Source organism: Cynoglossus semilaevis, chromosome W (assembly GCF_000523025.1).
Source record: "Cynoglossus semilaevis isolate Cse_v1.0 chromosome W, Cse_v1.0, whole genome shotgun sequence".
Classification (NCBI taxonomy): domain Eukaryota; kingdom Metazoa; phylum Chordata; class Actinopteri; order Pleuronectiformes; family Cynoglossidae; genus Cynoglossus; species Cynoglossus semilaevis.
Genome location: NC_024327.1, coordinates 7410647 through 7429988, shown reverse-complemented (window position 1 = coordinate 7429988; position 19342 = coordinate 7410647). Strand labels below are relative to the sequence as shown.

Below are 19342 nucleotides of genomic sequence, written 5' to 3'. Positions count from 1 at the left end.
GTAAGTTTTTTATTATTTTGCAGAGTTTTGTCATAGAATTACTTGCACAAATCAAAGTTTGTTAAAGTGATTCTCCTCATATTTTCTAATAATCTTTCACCAGGTAATTTCTACTGGTTGGTCCAACCCGACAGGCTGACCTTCAATGAGGCTGTGCAGGCCTGTGTAGATGACGGTGCTATGATAGCCAAAGTGGGACACATGTTTGCCGCCTGAAAGCTGGAGAACTACGACCGCTGTGATGCTGGCTGGTTGGCTGACGGAAGCGTCCGCTACCCCATCTCCAGGCCCCGCAAGAACTGCAGCCCCATAGAAAGTGCAGTTCGGTTGGTTGAATTCCCAGATAAGACCCAGAAGTCTTATGGTGTGTACTGCTACAAGGCAGACCAGTAAGACTGGTACACTAAAAAGACAATTATATACGTGATTTTTGCCACCACACAACATTTTTAAAAGAATGATCTATGTTGGTGAACAGTGTCTGATTTGGCAGAAATACTTCTAACCCAAAATCAAAAGCTATAATTCATCATTCGACCAGTAATTCATCCGTCCGGAGACATTTTCTCATTGAAAATCAGAAATCCTCATTGAAACCACAGCGGAAAAAAAAGTTTTTAAAATAATTTTGTCTCTTCTTTTTTTTTACTATTTTTACTAACACACTACTTACAGCAGATCCATGTGGTATTAGGATGATGGATATATAAAAGTTATAAAGGCTCAACTTCAAAATGAGAACATGGAAATGTGCATGGAACAAAAGTGAAGGTATTTTGTATCATATCACAATGTACCTCTATCAACAAAACAGTGTGAAAAAAGAAATAAATGCCTGTTTGAAATACTCATTGTTTCCATAAATAAACATTTTCAAATTCAATGAAGGGCCACACAGTGGAAGGCTGGTTAGTGCGCTAGCTACTCCTGTTTCCTTACACGATTAAATTTCCACTCTCAAACGTCGACCCTAAGCTGGAATGGAGTGTGAACTTTTTTTTACCTGCCTGTGAGCCAGTGGTAAAGAGAACCTGGTCTGTTGTAAGAGGGTCACAAATTAGAAACTCACCTTAGCTATGGCGAGCTGAGCATGCTGCCCTCAGGAGCAGGTCTTAGAACGGGTTAGGCCAGGGGCCTGATGTATCAAAGTTGCGTAAGCACAAAAAAGGTTCTTAAAGAAAGACCATAGAACCTCTAAAAATTATCATTATACGATTAGAATTAGGAAATATACCAGGACCAACAGAAAAATTAAGGAAAGTCTTTTAGGACTGTTGATGACTCATAATCTAAAACACACACCAAAAAGAGGTTTTGCACAATTCAAACCTATTGTGATAAATAGATGCAAAGATGAGTATAAGATGAGATAAGATAAGATACAGATAAGCAGTAAACACTGTATTAGTAAGATGAATGGGTAAGTAGAGGCTTCGAGTATAAATACACACAGTATAGAATAAATGCAGTATGTATATACAGACAGTGTTTGGGTATTGTAGGATAATTAATGTGTAATGTGTGTAATGCAGTGTTTGGGTATTGCAGGATAATAATAGAGTTTAGCTGTTGCTGTAGAGTGTGATGGCCTGTTGCAGGAAGGATTTCCTGTATCTGTCCCTATGATAGCGGAGCTGGAGTAGCCTGTGAGAAAAGGTACTCCGTTGTCTGTCTACAGTATGATGGAGAGGGTGCTCATCGTTGTCCATGATGGCTAAGAGTTTGTTCAGTGTCCTCCTCTCCACAACAGTCTCAAAGGCCTCAAGTCTGAGACCAAGAACAGAACCAGCCTTGCTGATGATCTTGTTGAGTCTGTTAGTGTCGCTGGCTCTGATGCGGTTTCCCCAACACACTACCGCAAAGAAAATGGCACTGGCAATAACAGATTGATAGAAGAGCTCTAACATCTTGCAGCACACGTTGAAGGATCTCAGCTTCCTCAGGAAATAAAGTCTGCTCATCGCCTTCTTGTACACAGCTTCTGTGTTAGGTTTTCCAGTCCAGTCTGTTGCAGATCACTTGTTGGAAGAATTTAATTTATTATCATTGCTTCATGCTGTACTGTCACTTTAAGAAACTGTTTGCTTCTCATATTATAATCTAGTGTGCTCAAGACTGATGGAGAAATTACCAGACACAGTCACACACAAGCATTAATGAGAAATAAAATGAACTTTTTTGATTTTAGCAAATGGCTGCAATGAAACAAAGAGTGACAAATTTCTGAATACTTTCCGTACCCACTGTATGTCTTTGTGTCTGTGTGTGTGTGTGTGCGTGCATGAGTATGCGTGCGTCTGCATGTTCCTGTACTGCATGACTTGTGCCAACTTTTCCTCATATTCATTAATACTCATATTAATGAGTAGTCCTTCACACAAGGGTTAATAAATCTGCAAAAATGTCAACAATTCTGTGTTTTTCTGTCAATATGGGGTGCTGTGTGTACATTAATGAGGAAAAAATGAACTTAAATTATTTTAGCAAATGGCTGCAATATAACAAAGAGTGAAAATTTTAAGGGGGTCTGAATACTTTCCGTACCCACTGTATATAAATGTGTCCTACCACTGCACCAACACAAGGCTTTTGACTGTTTATAAAAATGTTAAAATAAAGTCAACTTTCGATTGAGACTATTGTTTTCATGACATTTTGGAAAAAGGATTTGTGTTTTTAAATGCCACCGCTACACTGAAATGTCCACTGACGTTCTCAAAAATGTAAAATGCAGCGACAACAAAGATCTGATCAACTCATTTATGAGCACAAAAAATATCTTAAAAAGTGAAAAAGCTTTTACAAAATATATACAAATTTTAAGACAACACCATTGAAACAATATTTTCTTTGTCTTTAGGTCGGATTACATAAGCAGACACTTGAGCTGAACAGCCATGGCTGTCGTGGTGGAATCATTAAATCATTCTTGGCTCATTTGTTCTCCTCTCCCAGTGTGCTTTGAGTCAAACAAATACAAAAGTGGTTCTCAGCAAGTATTTCAATGCAACATCGCCAACAATGTCATGTTGTATCTCACTTGTAACAGGATTAGCCTACATGTGACAGGAAAATAGCAGGGCCCTGAGTGACTGATTGGCACCTTGGATTGGACAAGACAGACTCTGAATGCCAAGTCTTGGAAATCAATAGGCTGCAGAGTGAATTTCCTCTTTAACATAAAGACACTAAGCGACTTGGACAATGGTAAGACCTGAGCCTAGGGTTTTGGGTTTTTTTCCCCACTGATCAGCCATGAGATAGCTGCAGTTCCTGAGGCTAGATTGTGAGTTTTACTCTCTTTGGGAAATTTAGGAAAATTTTTTAATCATAGGTCATGGTTTCTCTGATGACATCACCTTCATGTATTCTTCTTCATCAATCATCAGTTCATCACAAGGCTACATACTGTACAGAGACTGCCATTCACACTCACATTCACATCAACAGCTACAGTATCTTCCCCACCTAACACTGGGAGGACATGCACACTACAATACAGACACACCATCAACTGCCACTGGGCCTGAAATGGTGGCCTTTATGCACGTGAGCTAACTATTAGCATAGTAACTGAGCCACTGCAGGCTTAATTTTGATAAAAATAGGCATGACGGCCAGGCCTTGGGCAGTGCCGTTTAGCTACTTGGTAGAGCTTTCGAACCAGATGCCCTTCCTAACGCAACCCAACTTTTCGTGACTTTTTTTTATTCGAATTTATAGTCATTTTTTTCAACACCAAGAGGCAAAAACAGCCTCAACATTCAAATAGTCTACATACCAAGAATTGCAGCATGTCTTAGTTGACAGTTCTGCAGCATAAGCCTTTTCAGCTGGAGTGTCAGGTTTCCCTAATCCACACACACACATGCTTTAATTCAGGCTGCTGCTTCCTGTCTGCCTCCCTCTGCTCACTCTCGAGTGTTGTGGAGCGTGACTGATCAGTTTTTCAGAAAGTATCTGCAAAAATCATAAACAAGACGGAGCTGTTGGTGTCTAAGAGCGTGTGTGATTCCAATTGTTTTATTACCCTCAGTGTTTTCAGCGGTAGTGTAAATGCTGCAGGGACAAAAACGAATAAAGTTTTATTGCGCTAAAGACCTTGTTTTGAAAGTCTTATCTGATTGCGCCCTATGACAACTACATACACTGCTATGAAGCTCGTGTTTTTATTCTTGTCCTGTATAAAGCCCAATACAACTTTGAAACACATGCATGATGCAAACTCAAATCATAAATGGGTCAAACACACCATATTTAGTTTGTCAAATTGAAGACAAAATGTACAAATTGAAGATCCTCAATATATATCTATATATATTTATTTTTATTTGGTGATTTAAAAGCAGGAAACATGTTTGTTTTTATTTTAAAAAAATCAACAAACATCCCAGACATTCACATTGTAAAATAATTTTTAAAAAATGCTATAAATATGATAGTATGTGCACATTAAGGCTGAAACACACACATTCACAGGTGGACAAAAAAACATAACTCAATTTACAAATGGCTGTAGATCCACACTCACAGCCATTTACAAGTATTTGGTTAACATTACAGAACATTATTATTGCAGCCGATGGGGCCCTCTATGATCTTTGGTCCACTGTTTATGGCGTTCCAGATGTGAAAAAGTGGCAAAGTCAATTGTGTTATTAGGAAATTTCATCTTTAATGTATTGAGACAGTCTGTGGTTGTGGCTTGTTTTCCTGTTGAATACATATGAACAGCACTGCTGGACTGAATGACAGCATCTTACTTTACTTGTAAGTACTGAACCAAGTAAAACGGTCAAAAGCAGCTTGAAAATAAATAACGTATCTCTGTCTAAACAGCCGTTACGTTCAAGTCTCTACGAGTGTTTCACAAAAAAATACATTTTCTTGGTTGGCTGATATTTTTTAACTAATAAAAAAAGAACATTAAAACGCTTAGCTAAAGCATAGCAGCAATAGATGACAACAGATGAAATGATGCACATACATAGGCAGAACATACAACTGACATGACACTTTCCATTCTTTTAACTTGAAACAAAGATGAAGATTGTCTTCCTTTGTAGGAAAAAGCAGGGTAATTCAACTGAAATGTCATTTGAAAGATAAAGACATTCTCTGTTAACATACAGTAAAAGGGAAAGATACTTTCTTGGTGCTTTGAAAGTTGCTGCTTCAAAAAAGGTGCTCCAGCAGTTCACTGAACAAATCCCGCTCAGACGTTCGTCTATTGTTAAAGTGGAATGCTCATAAATACCACTAGAAAAAAAGCATTTGACATCGACATATAGTTTTTCACTTATGTAACGTATGTAAATTTAAGAAACACTTGAGATTATTTTCAAAAGCACAGTTGGTTCACAAAGGCCTGAAGCAACAGTCGTGAATGTATGGCTTCATAAACTCAAGCAAAACTGATGAGAATATTGTTGTTTTTGCTTTTCCAGTAGCCAGCTGAAAATGTTTTATATACACTGTGACACAGAGCCAGTGATTAAAACAAAGTGACGTGTCAACATCTTTTGAAAAGGCACTTCGTAAGATGATTCCCTCGTCGTCCCACATAAAGTGAGCCTACAGGTTATCCATTAGGTTTCTTCTCTTTTTACTTTTCATTTAAAACTTGTTTTTCCCTATTTTCACACCATTATCAGCAATGTGGTCTTTAAAAAGAAGCTGTTGTTACATCTCAATTACAGCTTCCTCTGCTTGTGTCCAGTCCATTCCCTCCTCCCTCTGTAGCGCTGAGGATGATAGTTGATGGCGTCCTCTGGCCTTTTGAAGTTGTTGACACTGTAGAGGCTTCTGTGCTCATGTCGTCTAACAAAGGGTCTCTGATAACTCGATGCTACAAGTTAACCAAAACCCCCCACAAATGTTAGCTCCACAATATCTAAATTAGTAAATGTAGCCTGAAAAAGTAAATTATTTATCAATAGTACTTACGGGTTATGCATGTAATTTTAGGAACATCCCATCGTCCATCACCACGGCAACGGATAGTTGGTACATGCCTCTGAATGAAGCCTGTGTGACACTGGTACCTCACCAGTGAGTTGATCTCGTATCTCTCACGTTTTTTACCAAAGGTGCGTGCGTTGGCCACTAGAGGGGGCTGGTTGCAAGCCACTACAAAACACGGAGCAGAACATTTAAATGATGCGTTAAATGTAACTTAAATGGGTATATGTTTAACAATGAGACATTTGCTGGGTGTTCTTACCTGTGCCCTTCTTGCAGGTGAATGTAAGGTGGTAGTTACAGGGAATGTCATTCCACTGACCGTCCTCATGCCAGATCATCACCACACAGTCCTCGCCAGAAGAGAAGAAGCTGTCTGGCTGGTTTGGTCTCCAGTTTTCATATTGCTGAAATCAAAAAAGTAAACAAGATGCATACATTTAAATTTGAGTGTGTTTCCTTCATTTATTAACCTGTTGAAACTTGTTGTATTTTCTACAGATTCTATATTTTACACATAGAATTAATCAGTGAAGACACTTGAACTCTTCTTTTTGTCCTCCTGCCTGGTTAATAAAGATTTTGGTGCATGTTTATAGAATCATTAGTAGCATTTTAAACAACTGGATTTGTATTATTTTTTTATCTAATATATAGATTAACCAAATTCTTTACATGTAAACCCATTAACAAAAAGTTTGGTGCTGTCCTGTGTAAGCAGCAGTTTTCTGCCACTGTATTATTATAAATGGCCACAGGAGGGAGTAGCAAACCCAAATTCAGCAATAAAGCTATAATAAAATACTTAAGTATAGGGCCTAATCCTTCTTTGGGTAAGAAGGACATGCCAGCAGCCATTGCCTGATGCTGGGTAAACGCTGGACTGTTCACCAGGGCCACACCCAGAGACAGGCAACCATTCAGACAGTGTGAGTGTGTGAGTGTGAGTGTGAGACAGTTGACATAATTCTCAGTCCGCAGTTATATGGACTGTGGGGAGAAAACTGGATTACACAGTGCACCTAGGCTTACATTGCCCTTTAATGAAATACCTGATGTCACCTTTGAAACATGACTGTGATTCACGTGTGTTTTGGTACTGGTGGTTTTATGTTGACAGACAAACATAAGAGTTATGTCATTTAACCTCACACTGTACCACTCATTACAGACTGTATGTAACGCTGCACACGTGAAGAATTCCTGTAGCACACAGATGTACAGCCGTACAGGTAAACTGTATATACATAGCTGTAGTGCTGGAATGGATGATCCTTGTGGTCTTTACGCACATCCTGGGTTCAAACAGTTTCTTCAAAGCTGTGACCCCCACACTCACTCCTCCAATCATTCCCCGAGGCTCTGCTGCCCTGTCATTATGGTTAACACACACACACACATACACTCACTCAAACACAAACATACACACACATACAGACAACGGCTTCCTGCTGGGCTGACTTCACACTAACAAAAACTTGAGCCATTGACTAAACAGTAGGTCAACATCCTTGTCAGAATAATCAAACAAACTTCCATCACCTACAAACAAACACACATACAATATCCCATATCAAAAAAGAGGATACAAGTACAGAACCAAAATCGTATTTTAGTTCAACAGTGTTACAATTTAACCCCCGGAGTGACGATCCCCACAGAGACCCCCTGTCTTGCTTCTGTCCAGTTTGTTTCTCTTTGTGACCCTGGGCACAGAGGCTGTCCATCTGTGTCTTCCTGTATGACGGATTTTACCCCTGGGTGGCTGCCTGCTGGCTCTGCTACCTAATGTGTGCAGGGGTCAAAGTAGGTCCCTACCTGTCTACGGCTGCCAACCTCCCTTCACAAGTATTGCTCACACCTTCATCACCTCTCCATCTCTCAGCTGAGTTAGTATCTCCATAGGCGGTCACCCTGCTTATCTTTGAACCCCCGAGCTCTTTCCATCCTTCTGCTATCTCCGGCCCTGTTGGATTAACTTTGAAGTGAGGACATCACTCTGTACAACACATAGGTACCTAATAATTAGCCATTTTCCTGCCTTGTGAATTGGCCTTAGGCAACAGTAACCACAACTACTCTTATAACACACTCTTGTGCTGTTTTATAAACATTACATTTATGTTATCGGTGCATTTTTCCTTCCAGAAAACCTCTTTTGTGCTACCTTTGACATTCTTGCTCTCACTCCAGGACACAAGGGCAGCAGAAAACAGATTCAAGTTGGCTGACAGCATGCTCTCAACGGCAGTCTCCCACAAGTGTGTGTGAGTATGACATACAGAGGAGGAGTACGTCATGATAAAGTCACCACAGCCCTTTAAAAGACCAACTCCCTATATGACTCTGTCTGTCACTGGCATCACTTCCAAATATTTACACAGCTCCTGTCCCATGTTTGTCAAGATGAAAATAAACGAGAAAGAGTGCTATCTTACCACACTGTTGCCATCAGCCCAGCGGAAGTCACTGTCAAACATCTTATCATTTAGACCAATCCACTGGTAGTCTTGTCCAAGGCCTGCCACACGAGGCGAGAGAGGGTGAGACAGAGCAGATGACATTTCTCTTTAGAGAAGCTCAGTTACAGGAAGTAAAGGCAAATATATACCTTTTAAGGTTTAAAAAAGTATTTCACAAGCTTCAACTTACGATTGACAAATTGTTGCTCCTCATGGGAAAGGATGCTGGTGAGATGAGCGCCTTGCATACGACACTCCCTTTCTGCTGTATCCCAGTTTTTCCTCTGGGGCATGTACTTATAGCAGTGGCCCTGGAACTTGTGCCAGCCATAATCGCATGTTTCTGTATCTGAGGGTGAAAAGAAAGATAGATGGGCTTGAAATCAGCCTTTTATGTCATGTAAGTTTTTTTTACTTGAATCCCTAAATTATAATGACATCATCAACTAAAAATACTAATGGTTGGGAATTACTGTAATTTAAGACAATTGGTTAAATTTGGGTAGAAAAAAAATAGCTTAATAACTTAAAATGTGATATTACTGTGCCTGAATAGACAAGTATTCTTAATTTAAACACAACAATACATTACCATCCACAGAAATAGCTGATCTCAGTTCAGTCCAGTGTCAGATTACAAATAGATAACACCCAGGCATTATTTTTTCTGGCTTCTACCCTTCAAGTTACATTTCCTCAATTTATTTTGGCAAAGCACAGGAAGACAGTAGCTGTGCTGAAGTACACAGACTGGGCGTGACGCACCGATGAGGGATCTTGACAAAATTGAGGGTGTAGACTCAGAACTCCGCCTAGGCAGAAAATGCCCTAAGTTCAACACACTTGGGATGAGAATATGGTGATACTGTGAATTCTAGTATGACATGTAAAAAAGTCAAAAAGAAAAAAAGGAGCAACACACCCAAAGTACAGTGCACTTGATTTGACCTTTCAACAACTGTGACAAGTATTCATACACGTATTTATGAAGGCTCATTTTGGTAAATTCCCTTTTGGTTCTGCTGATAAGAATGAACTTTTGCAAATGTCCACAATTATCATTGTATTTAATAAAGGCTGTTTAAATTATATAGGCAAAAGTGATTTTTTTCAATCAGCATCTAGGTGAAAAGAACACACGTCTACATAATATTTTTTTTTTTTACATAGAAAATTACATACATCTATATAAATTACTCATGTATACTTCTTGTTTTTACTTTTGTTTTCATTATAACTACTGGCTGTCGATTTTTTCTGTAGGTAGCAGGGTAGTTGATCTTGGATTGTGACTGTCGAGGTAGCTCTATCTTTGGCATTGGAGTGCACAGGTGATGAAGGTGCTACAAAAACCATTGAATATAGAGGTAGTTCTCAAAGATTTGTAGGAAAAGTGTGTGAATTACATATGAGTTAACCTCAGCGTATAATGCTCTAAACCTACTTTTTTAAGCCATCAGGTACAGTTAAGGATAACTGTTAAGGTAAACATTAATTCTTACCAACACTTAACTTAAACACTCTTACCAACACTTAAAAATAGTGTACTATTCAGCAAACAATTAAATGGTTTTCCAAATCTAGATGAAATAATTAGAAACCTACCTTCTTCACAAAACAGTCCAGAGTAGCTGGAGAGGCACACACATGTGAAAGAAGCTATGCTGTCAACACATGTACCGCCATTCTGGCAAGGGTTTGTAGGTGCAATGGGTCGAGTGCTGCTTAGGAGCACTCGGTGTTATCAACCAGTCTCAAATTAATAACACAACCAGTCTCATTAAAGTTATCTTTAATTATTATTTTAACCTACTAATATAGCAATAATGTATTACTTGAAGTATTACAAATATACTAAAATCAATAGTATCCAATAACAATTAAATATCTGAAGGATTTTGAGAGTTCTTGGCAAATTGGGTGGCTTCAATGAATAAAGTAACAACACAGACAAATACAGTTTACAAAAATAATCAAATTTATTTATACAACACTGTCAAGTTAATGACGGTGATTGAACTCATAAACAATGATCATTATAACAAAACAAGGCGTGTGTGTAGGGGTGTGTGTGTACTTATGTGCGTGTGTACACGAGCGGTCGTGTACGAGAGAGAAAGAGAGAGAGAGATGTTGCCTCTCAGCTACCAAGCAAGCGACTGAGCCCTTGAGGCGTGTTCACATACGCGACTGCGCAGTGGAAGAAGAACTGCGAGGTAGAAGGAACGGCAACAGGAAACACGTGAGGCGTGTATGCGCTCACGGAGGTGTGAATGGGTGTTGTGTACGCGCACCAAGATGCGCTCAGGTACAATGAAACAGTGCTTGTGATGTTATCAAAGTATATGGGGGAAGGGAGGCGTACCGCGTGGTCTACTCCAGACAAAGGACTTTGTCGGAGTTTTCCTGATCCCAATACTGATAACGTTACAAGTTAACACTGAAATACTGACGGTGTACAAGAGTATAAGACCGAGTCAGGAGGTTAGAAAAGAAGTGCATGCAACAGCCTAGCTATAAAAGCAGCACAGATTTCAGACAACAAAATTCAATATGCGTACTTAAACTGTCCCTAAGTTTAAATAGCACTTAACAATACTACAGATTAACTAACGTGCCCAAATGCCAGCCTTACTGTAGTGAACGTCTGCTCGTATTTAGAGGGTAGTGGAAAGTCCGTGCTTCTTGGGTCCTTGCCAGAGCTGGGGACGTCCGTCTGGTTCCACTGTGTCCAGAGAGTCCTCTTGGTTCCGAAAGTCCGTTTCAGGAGGAAAAGTCTCTGACTGTCGATGTGCCGGTTCACACGAATACCGTTAGAAGGAATCCTGTCGCTTCTAACTTTTCAATAACTGCTTTGGTCGCAGCGCTACGTTACTTGTGTAACTTAATTACCGGTTAACTCAGTTAAGAAAAAGACGCTACTAGTGCATTTATCACCGTGGGCAATGGTGTCTACAAAAGCGCGTTGGTTCTTAGTCTTCTGAGACGAGCAGGTTTTCTCTTTTCATCGAGGTCCTACGGAGCGAAAGTCCTGAACAGAGAGAACGATATTGGGCTGACCCCCCAATTTAAAGGTTGCGGAGGTTACTGATCGTGACGTATGTGGATTTACCGGAAGCAGTGGAATTATGGGAGTTCGAGTCCTTGAAAGGACTGTTGTAGTACCTACAGGTTAGACTGGCATTCATCCATATCTGGATACGAAAGAGAGACAATGTTTGACACCTTTAGTTGGTAAATTCTCAAGTATTAAATAGCAGACAGATAGTGTGAAAGGAAAGTCCTGGGGCACAATTCCCTACTTGTCTCACACTGATGACCTGTGTAACCAGGAGCACAACTACACGTAGGGAGAACACCGACTTTGTGACAGGTTCCCCCATTCAGACAAACATCAACTGTACAGGAGTGAAGGCGTGTGAAAAGATATAAAAAAAATTTACTGACTGACATTCATTTCTCCTTGACTTGCAATACTTCCTCTTTCTAGGTGGGATTGGCTTAAAGAAGCCGATCCCAGAAAAAAGAAAACTTACCTGGAATTTCGATTGGCTCGCCAACAACAGTGTGTCCCAAATCCAGTTCTGCATCTGGTGTGACAGTTGTAACTTCCTCTTCCACCAGTGGCTGGACTTCAGTCAATGATGAAGGTGTAGTGGCACCATTTGAGGAAGATGATAAAGAAGTGGCCCCTGATTGAACTAATGTTGATTCACTTTTTGTCTGAGCCACCGACGTAGTAAACTCTTTGTCGATCTCTTTCGGCATTTCAGTGCGAGAAGAGACATCTGTATTTTGTTCTTCATGGTCTTGCTTTCCTGAGGTGTTCTCAGACGGGACAGACTCCACAAATGAAGGTTTCATAGCATCTGCCTTAAACACTGCTTGGATTTCATCAGTTGTCCAAGACTGTTCTTTTTCTGTACTGTCAATGTTTGGTTTATGTGTGGTGAACATCTCACTAGAGGAGCTATCTGACTCAAAACTGCTCTCGGGTTCAGAGCCTGATGTTGAAATGACATTGGCTGATGCAAATGGTAGCATGGTAACAGCTTCTGCAGCAACTGGTGACTTTGTTGCATTTTCTTTTGAGCTGCTATTTGTGTCACCAGGTGAGGTCTCCTGGATTTGTGGAACACATTCAAGCAAATTGGGGTCTGGTGCATCATAATCTGGGGGTGGATTATCTTCATTATTAACATCAAAAGGTTCGTTTTTGGTAGGAGTTGGCTCAACAGACCTATCATCTGCTGCGGAAGCTCCTGGTTCAGCCACAAGAGATGCAACAGCGTGAGTTGTTGATTTGGTGCTCTGACTAGGTACATGATTTTCAAAAATAGGATTAGTTGTAGTAAGTAAGACATCCTCGGATGAAAAGTCTGTGTTGGGATGGTGTGTTAGTGTGATTTCTGACTTTACTTGCTCAAAGGATTCCAGAGGAGTTGTCGGACGATGAACAGGAGAAACTGTTGTGACAACCTGGACTATAACATCTGGCTGTGATGATGACTGTGCTGATGTTGAAGGAACATTTGTAGTATGATTAATGGAAATAGGCTTTGTAGTTAAATCTGTTCTTTCTTTCAGAGATTGTTCAACGGAACTCTCAGAAGATACATCAGTTTTGGATTCTTGAGTTGTGGTTACCGTTCCAGATGACTCTTTCTGCTTAGAGGCTGTCTGGTCACTAGGAGAGGTTCCAGCATGAGTTGATGTTTCCTGGGCTTCACTATCTGTGCTGTTAGTATTAGGTGAGGCGTCTTTATTTAAAGGAGCTTGAGTGGACTTACCTTCCAGCAATTTGGTTGATACATCAGTTTGGAGTGTGTCCGTATCGGGTACTTTCGATTCTGTTGTGGTGTGTGACTGGCCATTGCTGGTATCACTGGTTAGTTTCTTTGCTTCTGTTTCACTAGACATTGGTGTATTTGGGGTGGCAGTGACTGGAGGGGGAGTGGCTTTTGTGGACGAGGAACTCAAGGTGTCTTTAGTCATATCCAGTGTAGCTACTGTAACATGTAGAGATGATGTGACTGTGTCTTCATTGGATGTCTCCATTGTAGAAACGTGTTCTACAACGGATGATTTTGAGGTAGGCTGCGAATGTTCAAAAGTTGTTGAATCTAAGTTTTTACCAGTGGCCGAGAATATTTTAGGTGAAGAGGTAAAGTAGGTGGGAGGAATACTTCTTGAACCGTCTGCCTCTCCTGTTCCCTCGATTATTTGAGTCATTGTTATTCCTCTAGCTTCTTCTGTTTGGATAGTTTGAAGGTGAATTGAAGATACCTGAATAGAAAGCGTATCTGCATCAATGATTGAGTCATCTTTGGTTATGAGCTCAGCATTTGTCACCTCTTCATTCATACTGTCAGTAACAGCAGAGAAGAGCTTATCTTTATCCTTCACATCATCTGTGAATATGATGGCTGTACTGGTTGATACTGACCCAGAGGCTAATGACCCAGAGGTACTGTCAACAACAGAAGTGCTTTCTGCATCCTGTGAGGAAACCTCTTCGGCAGATGTTGGTTTGAATGAAAGATAAGTTTCCGGTTCCCCTGTGGATTTTCCAAATAGGATGCTTCCAGTCAATGGTGTGTTTTTAGTAATGTGGCGCTCAGTTAATGGTATATGTGTAACTTTTGCTGATTTTTCAGTTCCGGGAAGGGACTCATTTTCAGACTTAGTAGGTGTGATAGCATATGTTGTTTTAATAGTTGCCTGCTCTGTGTTGAAATTAGAAGTTTTTGACATTTTAATTTTCTCTGTGCTAAATATAGAAGAGACTGTGCTTATTGTACTGTCAGCCACCCCTGTGTTGTGCACAGCTAAAGATGTTCTTCTAGATGCCTCAGAGAACACGTTATCCAAATTGCTATGAATTGTAGAAGTTCCCAAAAATGTTTCTGTTGGTTCAGCTGATGCTTTATCAGAAGATACTGTAGCAAGAAGTGATGTCTGGCTATCTAAATTGTTAGTGGGTGAGTGTGGGTCACTTAAGCTCTGAACTGTCACAGTAACATTTCCAAAAGACATAGAGGTTTGCATTAAAGTTGCTGTAACTGGAATAAACGGTGAACCTGTTACTTTTTCAGATTTAGTTGAAAGGTTAGTGGGGCCAGAGGACATGCTCAGAGAATCTACAGTGATAGCCATCTCAGTGCTTATCATGTATGGAGATTGGGTTGCAAAACGTATGACACCAGAGGTGCTTTTAGGATGACCTTCCTCATCTGCAACTGCAGTAAATGTATTTAACGATGGGGTGACAAATTCAGTAAGCAACTCTGCACCAGAACCATCTGCACTTATCCCTAAATAATCTTCTAAACCAGAGGCTTCCATATTAATGTATGTGGAAATCTGATTTAAAGTGACTGTGGTAACACTGGGGATGGCCATTGGCTGAGTTTCAAATAAAGATGGAGTTGATGCCATTTCATCTGTTTCAGCATTTTTTTTAGTTTCTGCCTGCACTGGAGCCAATGACAATGTGCTAAATGAAGAAACGGGAGTAGTGGCAACACCATGCAATACCTCTGCATAATTCAATGACTGTAAGTCTGTAAAAGAAACAGTGCTGGTAGGCTCACTAGTAATACCAACACCAGTTGAGGATTCAACAAAAGGAAATTCAACGCTTGAGTTGACTTCATGATCCGAACGTACTGAAGGTTTACTATTGGCTGTTTTCCCTGTTTCCACTGATGTAAAATGCTGACTAAAAAGCACCAGGGTATGAGGAGTAGCTGTGATTGATGACAGGGGAGGGACTGTGCTGAAAGATAATGGAGATGTAATTGTTGCAAAAGAAGTCACATTAGGAATACCCCCTGAAACTGAAACTGCAGGAACACTTCCTTTATCTTCAATATCACTAGTTTGGGGTGAAGGTACTGTTGGAGACACAGATGATGACTTTTCTATGTTTGACCATGGTGTAATTAATATATGTGGAGTTTGCTCACCAGAACCTTCTTCAGGAGATATAGCTGTAGAAGAAAGTCCCTCTGTGTGGTCTGATGTCGTTTCTGTTGCATCTGTGAAAGCACTCTCTTGGATACTAGTTGGCAAACCTGTTGGTTTTTCAGTACTGAAAAGTGATGAAGCAGTAGGAGCTGCAGTGTCTGCGGTTGATCCATCAGTTGACTGTCGCGTAGAACTGTCTGTATCAGCTGATGTTACGTCTGTACTCTCTGGTGTTACTGAACCTTCCCCAGTCTGACTTGTTACAGTTTGCTGGGTCTGAGGTGACAAAGATGTTGGTTTCTCAGTGTTGTAGAGTGATGAAGCAACACTAGCAGAAGCTGAAATCAAATCTGTTTTCTCTGTCCCACCAAATGGTGAAGATATTGCAGTGAAAGCTACTGTTATTAAAGTCTTAGTTTTAGTTTCATGAGTTTGTGTGGTCTCTGTAGCCTCTGTCCCTGTGCCATTGGTTTCAGTTGAACTTTGTGTTGTGTGTTGACTAAAAATTCCATTGAAGGACGACACAGTTGCTCTAACCATTTCAATAACACTGTGCAATCTGGAGGCAGGGGTCAGATCAGATTCAGAAGGGAAAGAAGAAGTTTCTTGCTGTCTTATGGAGGAAGGTGAATCTGGTTCTTGAGTAGCAGCTACTGATGTTTTTTGTTCATCTACAGTTTGTAATGTTATTTCACTATATTTTGTTGTAATTACAGAGCTTACTGGTGACATATGTAATGGAGGACTGGATGTATATACATTTTCTGTTTGGATTTGTGAACTGACTGTACTTGATAAATGACTTGTAGCTATTTCTTTTGATATGTCACCCTGGGTAGGTTTATTTGGACGTGTTGATTCTGTGTTGGCTCCAATTGCAGCTCCTGTTATCACAGTTTTGGCTGTTTGTTCAGGAGTTGAGGTAGATTTTGAAGTTAAACTTATGCCAAATTCTTTTGTGGCGAGGGTCTCTTTCTCCCCTTCAGTCAAACTCTCTAGATCAGTAGTTGGTACTGTTTTCCCAGTCGCATCATCTGATGACGAAGGGGAAACAGTTTGCTCTATATTCTCTGTGCTGTCTTCGGCAGCTGGGGTGGCAGATGAACTCTTTGTGTCCTCTGTGACTTCAGCTTTATAACTGGCTGAGTGAGGTTCTGTTGAAAAAGTAACAAGCTCTTCAACTGTTTCTGCCTGAGCCACTAATGATTCACTTTTGACAGGAGTGGGAGTCCCCCACAATTCATCTCCTTCATCTTGAACAGAAGAGGTGGTTGATTTGATGACTTGTGTTTGACTTGAAGTTGTAACAACAGCATCAGCAGAGATATCTGTGTTACCACTTACCCCTAAGGCATGAGTTGGACCAGTTGTTGGCCTTTTAGTCATAATTTTATCCATCTGAGATGATAGAAGAGGTGGTGTTGATTTAACTACTGAGATTATATCAGGGTCAATTTCATCAACATCTGGGATCCCAGTAGTTATCAGTCCATTATTTGTTACCTCAATGGGCTTATTGGAGCTATCTATAGGGAGATTAGTCCAATTGTAATCAAACACAGTGGTTATTTCCTCACTTGCTTCTAGTGGTGTCACATTTGTCAAAACCTGGGAGTCATTTTTCTCCTTTTCTTTTGGTCCTTGAGTGGTTCCTTGACTAGTAAGCAGTAAACCAACATCTGGAGTGACTGTCACAGCAGCTCTAGTAAAATCACCTGTGTGTCCAATCTGCATGAAGGGCTCGCCATTAGTTACAGAGGGAATGTGTTTGTCAGACACAATTGTAGTGGCAGTAGATAGAGTATCTTGCAAAAGTAGAACTTGTCCCTCTGTAAGATAGAGAAAACAGGCAGGCACTTTAATATCTGCCAAGCAACACAAAGCATAAATGGCATCTGTAAAAACAAAACCATAATGGTCGCCTGCTGCAATATCTATTAAAAGCCTTAAGACTCCATAGAAGAACAACTGTTAAGAAAAAAGGTTGTAAACTTTTTTTTCCTCCCTCAGTATTTCACCATTTCCCTTCAAACTAATTACTGGTTGCTAGCAAAAAGACCTGTGTAGCACCATTACTCTGGACAGAAACACCTGTTCAGAAAGCCTAGGAATTAATTTAACACACTCACCTAAAAGACCCCTTTTTATGTTATCTACTATGTTATTGCAATTCCAGCTAAGTGTCATCATTCTCAAAAGATCCACAACATTCACATCTTTATTACATCTACAGTCTGCACTGCTGTTATGAGAGAGGAAAGCATCTCTCTAAGCTAGCACTATGTCAAACATATCAGGTGAAGACCAAACAGGCTAAAATATCACTGTAGGGGTTTGCAAACACAGCATAGATTATGACTGGAACACATGCAGGACACGTCTCTGTGTATTTGAACCATAGTTTGGCAGCATGTTAAACCTTACTGGTTTTTTAATTAAAATAGTCAGCTCACCTCAGGACTTGATGATGATTCAAATGAAAAAAACTGGTATTTCAAATCTTCTATACCCATTGGCATTAGATCAACAAGGTAGGAATGAAGGTAAGAGTCTTCCAGTTAAAAACATTTAATTCCTGCTAACCCACAGCCACCTCAACATAAAAAATGAGAAGAGCAGCCATTAGCAAACTTTTGAAACATGTTTTAATTGGACTAATATGCAACAGTGGTAATGGTTCTGTGCACTGCATGGTAACATTTGAGGTTAACAACCCTCAGAGTGTCAATATTTCAACAAGCCATAATATAATATTTGGTAGAGCATAAATGTAATTGCTTTAAAGTAACCAAAAACACATGAGAACTATTTACTGAGCATAACAGCAAAAGATTTCAGGCATATTCTGATATTTTTGTGTACTATGTTACCATGTAGTCAGCCACTGCCACAATATTTTCCACAAATGTTTCCCACACAAATTTGGAGGGTAGAGAGAGAGACGTCAAGTGGCTCAGCTGAGCCACATCACAAGATGCAGCAGTAAAAGAAGCAATAATCACCCGCTACATGCAGCTTCTAGCTGTTCTTACATAGAGGAGAGACTTTGCTCTAGCGATGACATCACCTGGTGTGGTGGTGTCCAGTCCTAACCGAGGACAGGCATCTGTGCTTACTTTGATAGACTGCCAACTCACCTCTGTTTGCTGCCAGGCTGGCGGTCAGCAGGCAGGTACATGCACATATGAGGGAAGAAACACTGCCAATGCAGCCAATTGCAGCATACAGACAAAATATCCATGCACTAATTTGAAAAAAAAAATATTTCTATTTAACCCTTTTGGCAGCTAAACTAACCACAGTGCATGTGCATATTGTTGTATGTGTAAAACAAATACAAAGTCTTCTAAAATATAACACGTAATCACAACATGAAAATATATTAAGGTTCTAACAGTTTAAGACAGAAATATATACATATATATTGTCTATATAAATTGCAATTAAAATTATAATTTTTATATTGCAAATTCATATATATAACATGATTTGAGCTGTTCAACAGCCCATGTTCACGAATGTCTGCCTTACTTTAACATGATGCACCTGACTTAAAAAATTAAATTTTGCTAAAACAATCCCTTATTTCCTTTAAAATACTGGTATCCTGAATGAAGCATCTATCAAACATTTCTACCCCGAAAAATCTGACATTAAATGGTCTGAAAACAACAGATGAAGCAGTAGGAGCTGCAGTGTCTGTGGTTGATCCAATAAATTGACTGTTGTGTAGAACTATTAGCTGATGTTATGTCTGTACTCTCTGGTGTTACTGAACCTTTCCCAGTCTGACCTGTTACCATTTGTTGGGTCAGAGTTGACACAGATGTTGGTTTCTCAGTGCTGTAGAATGATGAAGCAACACTAGCAGAAGCTGAAATCAAATCTGTTTTCTCTGTTCCACCAAATGGTGAAGATATTGCAGTGAAAGCTTCTGTTATTAAAGTCTT

At 40.0% G+C, this 19342-nt stretch overlaps 3 protein-coding genes across 3 annotated transcripts in view; 1 reads left to right on the top strand and 2 right to left on the bottom strand.

Annotated features, from left to right (window-relative positions):
- LOC103397086 (hyaluronan and proteoglycan link protein 1-like) overlaps window positions 1-2103 on the top strand; it is a 29696-nt gene extending 27593 nt beyond the window's left edge. The window contains exon 5 of the mRNA XM_025052803.1: window positions 104-2103. Coding sequence (XP_024908571.1) covers window positions 104-216 — 113 coding nt within the window. The 3' untranslated portion in view covers window positions 217-2103. The remainder of the gene's footprint in view (window positions 1-103) is intronic.
- A 2918-nt stretch (window positions 2104-5021) lies between these two features.
- Window positions 5022-9355, bottom strand: LOC103397085 (versican core protein-like). Its single transcript, XM_025052808.1, has 6 exons — window positions 9016-9355; window positions 8614-8772; window positions 8400-8482; window positions 6224-6368; window positions 5947-6129; window positions 5022-5848 (listed from the first exon to the last, which is right to left on the bottom strand). Exons 2-6 carry the CDS (start codon window positions 8714-8716, stop codon window positions 5694-5696), a joined length of 669 nt encoding a protein of 222 aa, XP_024908576.1. The 5' UTR covers window positions 8717-8772; window positions 9016-9355; the 3' UTR covers window positions 5022-5693.
- Window positions 9356-11511: 2156 nt separating this feature from the next.
- LOC112486368 (mucin-4-like) lies at window positions 11512-17645 on the bottom strand. Its single transcript, XM_025052763.1, has one exon. The coding sequence runs from the start codon at window positions 17124-17126 to the stop codon at window positions 11925-11927; it is 5202 nt and encodes a 1733-aa protein (XP_024908531.1). The 5' UTR covers window positions 17127-17645; the 3' UTR covers window positions 11512-11924.
- Between the last annotated feature and the right edge of the window lie 1697 nt (window positions 17646-19342).